Genomic DNA, 12,739 nt, shown 5'->3' with positions numbered 1-12,739 from the left:
AAAAAAAAAAAAAAAAAGAATACAGCTTTAAAACTTATTTTCAAATATTTCTCTTGAGACAGGAATCATATTCTTAATGGAAACATTCCTGTCATAGAAAATTGTTACCAAAATAAGATGTCTAAGAGTAAGATGCACTTGATGTGACTAAAAACAAAGCTATACATTCTCTAGTATAATTAAAAATGCTTGGTTGAAAAAAGTGATTAGTTGCACAAAGATGAAAGGAAAAGGAAAACAGTTCATATTTCTGTTTTTCTCCATGTTAATGTATGTGTATAAGATTAAGATTCTAGTCATATCCCTGCAAAAACAGCAGAGGTTTAACTAGCTATTCAGACTATAAGAGTTCTAAATTAAGTTTTGGGGGGAAGCTTTTACAAAGCCACAATATTTTAAATGGTATTTTATGCTACCCATGATCTGTCTTTATTTCTGACATCATATTCAATGTTATCACTACTTACAGAAATTCTCTGCAAACCTTGCTTGCCAAAAAGCAAATATCCTGTTGTTACAGAGTAGTCTGGGCTCTCTGGTCAATTTTCAAAGGTTTCAATTTACTTCTGTGACAAGCAAAGAAGAATAAATGAAGACCCAGATTTAAGTCTCAGCGGATAATTATATTTTTATTTAGCATGCTGATTAGAGGTCTGAGCTGCAGCATTATCTATCTTTTTATATTTGTGTCATTTAGGAGATAAATTCCGCTTACAATAATGTATCTACTTAAAGGAAAAGTTTAAAATTAACCTAAAATACCCTTACATTTACCTATAAAATCACTGCTCAATCTCTCTTGCCAAGTTGAATAAAGACTAACCAATGCCTCTTTAAATGCTGTTATTGTCTCCTTAAAAAAATGTAATAATAATTGCAAAAGATATTTTCCTTTTAATTCAATATCCTAAATAAAATTTACAAGCTCTGGTAGCATAGTGCCTAAGGCACTTGACTGCTAACCAGAAGGCTGGTGGTTCAAACTCACCAGCCACTCCTCGGAAGGAAGGTTGGGCAATCCTACTTCCGTAGTGATACTGCCTCGGAAACCCAAGGAGGGGTCACTATGAGTCGGGCCGACTCGACGGCACATAACAACAACAACAAATAAAATTTACAAGCTCTGGTAGCACAGTGCCTAAGGCACTTGACTGCCAACTAGAAGGTGGAGGGTCAAACCCACCAGCCAGTCCTTGGAAGGAAGACTGGGCAATCTACATCCATAGAGATATCGCCTTGGAAACCCAAGGTGGGGGGTCGCTATGAGTCAGATCCAACTCGACGACAGTGAGGTTTTTTTTTTTTTTTCGTATATATAGAAATTGTTGAATTGGTGTATGTTCTGTGTGTATGTTCTCAATAACAATAATAAAAATAAATTATTTGAAAAAAAAAAATCATTGCAAAAGATTATTGTCAGGCTCAAACAAAATAATCCATATATGATACCTGGCACAGCACCAACTTATTAATAATAAAATATTAATAAAAATCATTTTCCACTGAATTGATTCTGATTCCTGATGACTCCATATGTGTCCGAGTACGTCAATAGGATTTTCAATGGCTGTAATTTCTCAAAACTAGGTCAGGCCTTTTTCTGAGGCATCTCAGGGTAGGCCTGAACCGCCAATCTCTTGGTTAGCAGCTCAGCATGGAAATTATCTGTCTGCCTAAGGACTCCAAACTACCGATAAATGCAAGTTATTAATATTTAAAGACAAATTATTTAGAAAGGAGCTCTAGTAGCGTAGTACCTAAGGCACTTGACTGCTAACCAGAAGGCTGGTGGTTCAAACTCACCAGCCACTCCTTGGAATGAAGGTTGGGCAATCTACTTCTGTAGAGATACCGCCTCAGGAACCCAAGGAGGGGTTGCTATGAGTCGGGTCCGACTCAACGGCACACAACAACAATTATTTTGAAATCACATTTTTGCAATTACTAATAATTAACTTTCTTTACAGACAAAAATGCAATTCTATATAGTCATTACCTTTATTACTGAAATCATCAATTAACACAATTTCTGCTAAATATTTCCTTGGTGTCCTTTTGATTACACTGTGGACGGTTCTCATGAGGGTTGACCATCCTTCATTATGGAAGACAATGACAACACTGGAAGTCAGCAGGTTTTCATCATAATGCCAGTATTTGCATCTGTAAAAGGAAAAGTTAAATATTTAGAGGTAATCTATAATTCTTCATTCTAAACTTACTATGATTATGGATTAAATATTACTGACTTAAATCAGGTAAGTTAAAGGAATACAACCATTTCCATTTTAACAGAAACACAAGATAGAAAAGAGAAGCTATGAGATGACAAAGCTACTTCCTAACCAACTAGTTCTTACCATATGATAAAGAGAGCTAAGTTGTGAATTTATGTTTCTCAGCTGGAGATGCATACATTATTTACAGCTGTCAGGTTTTTCCTTTTCTTTTTCATGACTTAGAGCTCAGTTTATTTTACTTTTTGAAACTTGAGCTTTTGGGGCAAGGGAGTTATTTCACTCACTTTGAATAAACCACTATGTTTGAAAGATGTCCAGTTTAATAGGGCTAAAATATTCAAGAAACAAAACAACAGAGGATGACCTGAGGTATATAGCAAGCATTCAAAATTTTTCTGTTGAATGAATAAGCAAAGTTCTAAATATTGGTTACAGCTATTACACTGGCTAATGAAGGATATTTACTTAGTCCACACAAAACTATTTCAAACAACTGTAGCAGCAATGAAGTTGCCAGAAGTAAACACAAAACCTTAACGACCCCATGTGTCAGAGTACAACTGTGCTCCATAGGGTTTTAAATGGCTGATTTTGTGGAAGTAGATGACTTGGCGTTTCTTCCGAGGTGTGTTAGCAACTGAGTGCATTAACTGTTTACATCACCCAGGGCTCCAAAAACAAAAACAGGGCCTGATGAAGACCAACTTTGTATACTCAAGGTGGAAGGGACTGTTCACTGAGTTTCATAAAAGCATAAACACACACACATACACATTTATTTTTTTCTGGTTGGCTGTAGAAGAGCAAAATAGGAAGAACAAGATAGACAAATGAGAACAATTCATGTTCTTTATGCAGGAGTCAGTTTTCAGAGCTAGCATTTGGAACTCTTGGAGCTTACCACCTCCTTATAAGTGGAAGGGAAAGATTTTTATATCAAAGCTTTTCATGAAGCAGTAAAATAAGCTTGTATCAAAGATGAAACTAAATTAAACCAAGATATATAAAAGCATAATTACCACCCTTTTCTAGATACGATTACTGCCCTAAATGCTGGTATTGGCTATCAAGCTGATGTTGTTGTTGTTATGTGCCATTGAGTTGGACCTGACTCATAGCGACCATTCCTTAGGTTTCTGAGGCAACATCACTATGGAAGTAGATTGCCCAACCTTCCTTCCGAGGAGTGGCTGGTGGGCTTGAACCACCAGCCTCTGGTTAGCAGCCAAGTACCTTAGGCATTACACTACCAGAGCTCCTTGAGTATGTATAGATTTATCTAATTATTTTAAATTGTTGCATAATATTCCATAGTATAGTTATTTCATAATTTGTTTAATCATTTCCTTATTTACAGATATTTAAGCAGATTCTACAAATAATGTTACAATGACCATTTTTATGTATACATCCCTATCCCCTTTTCTAAAAATCAAGATCATAAACTCATTAAGGACAGGAATCACATCTTATTTTCCTCACTACCATATCTCCAGCATCTAGCACATACAGCTACTTCATAAATATTTATTCAATTGCTTTTGGGATGATTTTTAAAATGCTCCTTGATATATTTTGTTATTTCAGTACATCCACCCTCTACCTTACAATCCTTCTACATTATAGTTCACTTTAATAACAAATATATCTACAGGGCAAGATAAGAGGAGGAGACCTTCCTCCTCCAAAGGAGATCACTATGGGTCAGAATCAACTTAATGGTACGTGGCTGGCTTGGCTGGACATGTTCTTAAATTGGGAGACTCAATATTATAAAGATAATAGTTTTTCCCAAACTGAGCCAATGAAATCTCAATAAAAATCATTGCAAGCGTTTTTTTTTTTTTTTTTTCTTTTTAATGGAAATTGAAAAACTGATTAAATTCTATGTGCAAACACAAGAGCCAAGAATGGTGAAAACAATCTTGAAGAAGAATCAAGTTGGAGGACTTTATCAAATATTGAGACTACGAAAGCTATAGTTAAGATAGTAATGTTGCAATGATAAATAGATTATTGGAACAAAATAGAAAGTCCATGAAAAAACCCAAACACATAAAGTCACTTGATTTATGACAAAGGTTATAGTAAAGTGTATTAGGAAACTTTTTTTTTTTTAAATAAATGGTAATGGGTCAGTTGTATATCTCTATGTAAAAAATACTAATTTTGACACTTGATTCACACTATAAACAAAAAATCAATTCCAAATGGATTATGGATATAAATATGAAAAGTAAAATGGTAAAAAATTTTTGAAGAAAACATAGGCGAATATCTTTTAACTGTGGAGTAGGCAAAGATTTCTTAAACAGACACAAAGAGTACCAACTACAAAGAAAACAATGGATAAACTGAACTATATTAAAATTACAAATTTGTGTTCATAGAAAAAAAATTAAGAAAGTAAAAAGACAATACAGTATGTTATCTATTTCTGAAAATTTAGTATTAATCTTCTGGATTTCTATCTGTAGATTTTGTATCATTTCTAACTTTTCATTTATTTTGTCATTTTGTTCTTGCATTGTCTTTTGAAATTGTTCTAGGGTTTTCTCTGTGATTTCCTCAAATTTGTCAGTGTTTTCCTTGATCTGTCTCTCAATCCATTGAAAGTACCTAAATATAATTATTTTGAATTCCTTATGGGGAAGTTCTAATGTTGCTTCTTCCTCAGGTCTGTGTTTTCATCCCTTGTTTCTCTTGCTTCTTTGTGTGGACTGTGATGCTCTGTTGTCTCTAAGACATTGTGACATTTTCTGGTTATATTTAATTGGTGATTGTATGTTGGAGTGACTTGCCCACGATTTTTTTTTGTCTTGTTTGGATGTTACCTACATAAGCAGGGTACTGTGTTCCTCTATTGACTAGTTGGCAGCACTTATACACTAATCACCTGTCTCCTTTCTCGTTGTCACCCTCCCATAAGTCCCTGCCATACTTGGCAAATGGAGCCTATTCTTAGGTCCCTGCAATCCAAATGAGAACGCTGTCACTTTAAATATAAAAAAATGGCCACCACTTGTAATCATTCCAAATGGCTCCACCCTCGGTCACTTTAAATATCCAAAATGGCAGCCGTTTGTAAACATTCAAAATGGCTATGCCCTCAGTCACTTTAATGTGCCTGCCGCTTGTAAACAATCAAAATGGCTGTGCCCTCTGGACAGTCAAAAGTCCACAGCTCAGGATGTCTCCCTCCTTGCCGTTTCCCTTCCTAGTCATAGGACACCAGTGCAGTTGTCCCTGCAGCCCTTAGCAACCAGCACAGATCTTTAGGTCAATCCACAGGTCCCAAAACCACTTGGAAATATTCAGGCTGTTGGTGCCATCAGAGTAGCTGACAGTCCATAGCTCCATCCATCTCCATACTCACTGTTTTCATTCAGGTTTTTCCATTAGTTGGTGTGTAATTCACTTCTGTATACTTCCTTTCAAAGCTCAGGGCTCCAGGATTATCTTCTGTATGTCAATTGGTTCTCTTTTCTTTGTTGAAGAGGTGGTTTGTCTGCCTATTCCACAATCTTATTGGAAGTCCCATCACTCTTCCTGAACTTTCCTTTCATGCTCTTCATGTTTACTCCATTCAACCTTCCAAAGCTTTAGAGGAGATTTCTCAACACCTCATCGAGGAAGCTGCAACTCCCGGGGTCCCATTGGCTGCGTTATTCCACCCACCACTTTCCCAGGAAAACGTGGATGCCAGACTGGCTTCCTGAACTCCAACCCGCCCTCTTCACCACCATGGAATCTATGAGCACCCTGAAACTTGCTCTTGAAGGGAGAATAGCTAAAGCAAATGGAAGAAATAACAAGGTAAAAGAGCTGAACAGAAGATTTCAAGGAGCAGCTCAAGAAGACAAAGTCAATTATTATAATGAAATGAGCAAAGATCTGGAAATAGAAAACCAAAAGGGAAAAACACACTTGGCATTTCTCAAGCTGAGAGAACTGATAAAAAAATTCAAGCCTCAAGTTACAATACTGAAAGATTCTATGTGCAAAATATTGAATGATGCAGCAAACATCAAAGGAAGATGGAAGTAATGCACAGAGTCATGGTACCAAAAAGAATTAATTAGTTGATGTTCATCTATTTCAGGAGGTGGTATATGATCAAGAACCAATGGTACTGAAGGAAGAAGTTGAAGCTTCAATGAAGGAGCTGGTGAAAAATAAGTCTCCAGGATGGAATACCCATTAAGATGTTTCAACAAATGGATGACGTGCTGGAGGAACTCAATGATCTATACCAAGAAATTTGGAAGACAGCTGCCTGGCCAACTGACTAGAAGAGATCTATATTTGTATCCATTTCAAAGAAAGGTGATCCCACAGAATGTGGAAATTATCAAACAATATCATTAATACCACACGCAAGTAAAATCTTGCTAAAGATAATTCAAAAATGGTTGCAGCAGTATATTGACAGAGCATTTCCAGAAATGCAAGCTGGATTCAGAAGAGGATGTGGAATGAAGGATAGATATCATTGCTGATGTCAGATGGATCTTGGTTGAAAGCAAAGAATATCAGAAAAATGTTTACTTGTGTTTTATTGACTACGCAAAAGCATTCAATTGTGTGGATCATAACAAATTGTGGATAGCATTGAGAAGATCGGGAATCCCAGAACACTTAAATGTGTTCATAAGGAACCAGTACATAGACCAGGAGGATGTCATTCAAACAGAACAAGGGGATACTGCATCGTTTAAAATCAGGAAGGAATGTGTCAGGGTTGTATCCTTTCTTACTCAATCTGTATGCTGAGCAAATAATCCAAGAAACTGGACTATATGAAAAACAGTGTGGTGTCAGGATTGGAGGAAGACTTATTAACAACCTGTGTTTTGGTTACATAGTGCCACTCTAAGGAGCTCTGGTAGTGTAGTGCCTAAGGCACTTGACTGCTAACCAGAGGGCTGGCAGTTCAAACCCACCAGCCACTTCTCAGAAGGAAGATGGGCAATCTACTTCTGTAGTGATACTGCCTCAGAAACCCAAGGAGGGGTCGCTATGAGTTAGGTCCGACTTGACGGCATATAACAACAACAATAGTGCCACTCTGACAGTAATATACCACAAATGAAATGGCTTGGACAAACCAGAGTTTATTCTCTTACAATTCTGAAGGCTTTAAGTCTGAGTTCATAGTGCCTGGCTCTAGGGGCTGGGTGAAAGCCAATCAACCTTGGGCTTCAGCTCTGCCTCCTGCTCCGAGCCCACTGAAGCTAGGGGATTTTCTTCACTCAGATAGCTGCTGGCTGCTGAGGCTGAAAAGCCCAAGGCTGATAAGAAAAAGGCACATCCCAATGTTACCAAACAACATGGCAAGCCACAATTTGAAGTCCAGATGAAGTGCCAAGATCGGTAGGCATGGCAGGCCATTGAACAATGACTTGGTTACATGCAGGGTTCCAAGCATGCCAAAAGACTTGAGACCATTCCCAAAGCTGTTTCTTATATATGGGAAGCAGACCACATCCCTAAAGCAGCTACTCAGCTGCTTTAATAGATTCCACCACGGAGTTAATTACCAACCTCACCAAGGGGAAAAACTATATCCAGCTGCCCAGCTATTCAACCAGGGCCAGCCAAGTTGACACACAAACTTAACTACTACAACCTGCAATATGCAGATGGCACAACTTTGCTTGCTGAAACTGAAGATACTTGAAGCACTTATTGACAAAAATTAAAGACTACAATCTGCAGTATGGATTACATCTCAACATAAAAAAAACAAAACTTCTCAAAACTGGGCCAATTAACAGCATCACAATAAACAGAGAAAAGACTGAATTTGTCAAAGATTTCATATTACTTGGTTCCACAGTCAACACCAATGGAAGCAGCAGTCAAGACATAAGACAACGTATTGCACTGAGCAAATCTGCTGCAAAAGACCTCTTTCAAGTGATGAAGAGCAAAGATGTCTCTCTGAAGACTAAAAAAAAACCTAAAACCAAACTCACTGCTGTTGAGTCAGCTAACTCATAGCAACCCTTCCTCAGGTTTCTACGTTGGTTGCAATATCCTCAATGTGTTAGCACTCTCCCCACTTCCACCCTGGGTTCCCCCTTTCCACTGGACCAGCTTTCCTGCCTTCTGAGTTTTGCTTTTGGGCAAATAGTGACTTTTTGGTCTCCTATAGTTGAATGAGGAAATCTGGTAGTGTAGTGCCTAAAGTATTTGACTGCTAACCAGAAGGCTGGCAGTTCAAACCCACCAGCCACTCCTTGGAAGGAAGATGGGACAATCTACTTCTGTAATGATACTGCCTCGGAAACCCAAGGAGGGTTCGCTGTGAGTCTGATCCAACTCGATGGCAGTGAGAAAGGGAGAGAGAGAGGGTAAAGGGCGGGGGGGGGGGGGTAAAGAGAGAGAGAGAGAGAGAGAGAGAGAGAGAGATTTGAATGTTCTGAGGAGCACCTTCCTCATGAGTGTTACTGTTCACTTGATAGGTCTGCCTATTGTTTGGCTAGGGAGCTCTGGTAGCATAGTGGCTAAGACACTTGCCTGCTAACCCAGACGGCTGGCGGTTCAAACCCACCAGCCACTCCTCGGAAGGAAGGTTGGGCAATCCTACTTCTGTAGTGATACTGCCTCGGAAACCCAAGGAGGGGTCGCTATGAGTCGGGTTTGACTCGACGGCACATAACAACAACAACATTGTTTGGCTGTAAGGTAATCTCGGGGAGTGGGTTCAGTTCGAAGTTTAAAGGGTGTGTAAGGGACACCGTGTTGGGGGTTCTACCAGTCTATATCAGACCATTAAGTTTTTTTTACCCCCCCGGAATTTGAAGTTTGTTCTACGTTTTTCTCTCACTCTGTTTGGGACTATGTATTGTGATCCTGGTAGAGTGGTTGGTAGTGGTAGCCAGGCATCATTTTGTTCTTCTGGTCTCAGGCTTGTGGAGACTGTGGTTCATATAATCCATGAGTCTTATGGACTAATTATTTCCTTGAGTTTTTGGTTTTCTTCATTCTTCTTTGCCCCAGATAGGAAGAGATCAATAGTTTTATCTTAGATGGCCATTTTCAAACTTTTAGGACCCCGGTTGCTAGTCACCAAAATAGGATGTAGAGCATTGTCTTTATGAACTATTGTATGGTCAGTAACAGCAATTCCCCAAAATGGCTCTCAGATCCCATCTTATTTAGCCAAGCTTGTGAAAACTACAAGCCATTTTCCCCTTCCTCCCTGTCATGTACTCTCCTGCTCCCCGCATCAGGTATTAGCTACCTTCCCTATAAGATATTAACCCGTCCTTAAAATAGTTTTAAGCCATAAAGGCTGCTCACAACTGTGTCTTATCAGAGCACACACAGGTGGTGGTCATAGGGCACACTGCCTGGGGGGCCCCCTCCCGATCGGGCCAGCACCACCAAATCTGAAGTCAGTCACGTAGCCCTCCATTCCCAGTCATGTAGCCTCCATCCCCAATTCCTCAAACTTTGGTATAAGTATCCCTGCAAAGTGGGAGGGATTAGCTGTCATCTTGGATCCATTCTGGCCCGCCACAGTCGGATGCTGAATTGCTAGCAACATTTATAAGCCTGCTTTCTTTATCTTTTAAATGCTTTCTCTCCTGATTCTTTGTTTCTATTCTGAATAAATGTTCATGTCTCTGGCTACACCTCCAGGAAAGTTTTTTGGACTTTGGCTACCAACTCAGGAGGAAGTTTTAACCACCCAAGAAAATTCCCATAGCAGCTAGTGAACCAGCCAGGAGTCTGGAAAGCTTACCGGTAGGCCAGCAAGCATGACCAGAGTAGAGGGAGAAATTCCAAACCAACCAGACGCAAGAATGTTTGGAACCACTGCCAGACTACTAGATAGCTGAGGATGTGTGCATGAGTATGGGGATGAACTGAAAATGCCACAGTGACTGTTAGATGTATTGCAGAGTGTCAGAGTGGAGAAGTGAAGAGACTACTGAGAGCTGGTTGCAGCAGTAGCCTGGCCTCTGCTATATGCAGTCTGCACTGCCACAGACGCTGAGCTGGTGGCGGGTAGTGAGTGCCAGAAATTAAAGGATGAAATGGAGAAAGTTATGGAAGAACTAAGGTTAGAGAGAGATGTGTGACTAGCTCAATCAGATGCAAAAGAAACTATTGCTACCAAGCTACAAGCATCTGACCAAATTATAGAAACATTACCATGTTGGGTAGCAAAATTGGCCAGGTGCCGCCTACTGTGCCAACAAATTCAAGCAGTTATAACTAGGGCTGATTGGGACCCTAAGAAATGGAACCCTCTTGAGTCTTTGGTCTCAGAGAAGGATAAAGATGCCTGGGACGACAAAAATAATGTAACTGAACACCTAAAAGCCCAACCACTAATCACCACCAAGGTAAAGACCAATCAGCTCTGCACCCCAAATGGTGCTAGACTGCCCGCAACCCCCAAGGAGAGGGAACACATCACAGTAAGGGACTACACCACCAAGGAACTCCTTGATATAACTGTCCAATACCAACAGAAAGGAGGAGAATCTATACCTGCCTGGGTATTAAGGCTGTGGGATACAGGGGCAGATGGTGTGGTCTTGTCAGGATGGGAATTATAAAAAATAACCGTGGTTACTCCATTCTACTTTAAGGGAAAGGCTTTATATCTTTCAGAATGGAGTAGGGAATGCCCCACTCATACATTGGATCATTTTAGTCTGCCAAGCAGCGTGGCCCACAGAGGGAGATATTCCCTGTACCCCATCCAAGATGGAATACTCTTAAAGAATTGAAAGGGCTGATTCGGGAATTAGGGGCAAAGCATGCTATATACATGCTATACACATGCCTGAATTTCTGGGTCTTGATAATGAAATATTTATGGATGGCATGATTAATATCCTTCTGCAGTCTACCCCCTAGCCAGTACTATGGTCCTCTTTTGCCCACCCTTCAGTCATCAGTTGGGTGCCCCATCTCCCAGGCCATACAAGCCACTGCTCACATGGTGGAAACTGACAGACTAAGGTGGAAGAATATAAGAGCTACTGAAAAGGCCCCCAAGGTAGAGAAAGAGCTGAAGAATTCTGCCAAAGGGAAAGGGCCCTTATGAGTAACCCGAAAGCAGCTTTGGACTGACCTTATAGTTGCTGGGATTCCTAAGGAAAAAACAGATAAACAGCCTAATGCTGTCCTCTTATACCTATGGCACTGCTTACCACTGGACTAGCAGTTCTTTCCCCTAAGGAAGAAACAAAGAGAATCTGCTCAGCCTATCACTTCCCTGATATGGAAAGCATCTGTTCCCTTGGACTAGGAAGTGGGCTAAGATCTCCAAATGAAGCTGCAGAGGATTATGGGGGATCAGAGGCCCCACATTGAAACAGTTATCCACTGGTCCCCAAACAATGAACAAAGAGCCCTAGCCTTAGTAGATACAGGTACAGAGTACACCCTCATTCATGGGAATATAAGTAGATTTAAGTGCCATTGATGGCTATCAGGGGAGCACCGTCCAGGTCCAGTGCGTAGCCCTCACTCTCATGATAGGGTGTCTCTCTCCCTCTGAGTATCAAGTGTTTATCTCTCCTTTGTCTGAATATATTTTAGGAAATGGCATTCTCTTGGGATTAACACTATTGACAAGCATAGGAGAATTCTATTTAAGAATAAAAACAATTAAGTCACTTGTGCAGGGTGGGCAAAGTCAAGCCCTGTGTGTCTCACATCCCCCACCAGAACTATGCTGCTGTTGTTGTTGTTCGGTGCCATCGAGTCGTTTCTGACTCATAGCGACCCCATGCACAGCAGAAGGAAACATCGCCTGATCCCACACCAGCTCCACGATCCTTGCTATACTTGAGCCCAATCCATCTCATCAAAGGCCTTCCCCTCCTTTGCTGACCCTCCACCTCACAAAGCTTGACATCTTTCTCCAGGGAATGGTCCCCTCTGACAACATGACCAAAGTAGGTGAGAAGAAGTCTGGCCATCCTCGCTTCCAAGGAGCATTTCAGGTGCACTTCCTCCAGGACAGATCTGTTAGTTCTTTTGGCAGTCCATGGTACCTTCAGCATTCTTCCCCAGCACCACAACTCAAAAGCATCAACTCTTCTTTGGTCCTCCTTATTCACTGTCCAGCTCTCACATGCATACGAGGCGATTGGAAATATCATGGGTTGTGTCAGGCACACCTTAGTCCTCAAGGAGACATCCTTGCTCCTCAGCACTTGCAACAGTTCCTTTGCAGCCAACCTGCCCAGTGCTACACATGGTCTAATGTCCTGACTGCTGCTTCCATTGGCATCAATTGTAAACCAAGCAATGTGAATTCTTTGACAACTTCAATCTTTTCTCCATTTATCGTGATGCTGCTTATTGGTCCAGTTGTGAGGATTTTTGTCTTCTTTATATTGAGACGTAATCCTCAACAGACTGTATTCCTCAATCTTCATCAGTAAGTGCCTCAAGTCATCCTCACTTTCAGCAAGCAAAGTTGAATCATCAGCGTATCTCAGGTTGTTAATGATTCTTCCTCCAAT

At 40.4% G+C, this 12,739-nt stretch overlaps 1 protein-coding gene across 1 annotated transcript in view; it reads right to left on the bottom strand.

Annotated features, from left to right (window-relative positions):
- The window catches only part of GALNT7 (polypeptide N-acetylgalactosaminyltransferase 7), a 235,924-nt gene that overhangs the window by 55,818 nt on the left and 167,367 nt on the right, over positions 1 to 12,739 (bottom strand). Inside the window, exon 3 of the mRNA XM_007950342.2 lies at positions 1,997 to 2,163. Within this exon, the coding sequence (XP_007948533.1) occupies positions 1,997 to 2,163 (167 nt within the window). The remainder of the gene's footprint in view (positions 1 to 1,996; positions 2,164 to 12,739) is intronic.

Source organism: Orycteropus afer, unplaced genomic scaffold, assembly GCF_000298275.1.
Source record: "Orycteropus afer afer isolate SDZICR_OR568_19922 unplaced genomic scaffold, OryAfe1.0 scaffold00268, whole genome shotgun sequence".
Lineage (NCBI taxonomy): Eukaryota > Metazoa > Chordata > Mammalia > Tubulidentata > Orycteropodidae > Orycteropus > Orycteropus afer.
This window is presented reverse-complemented; position numbering and strand designations above follow the sequence as displayed.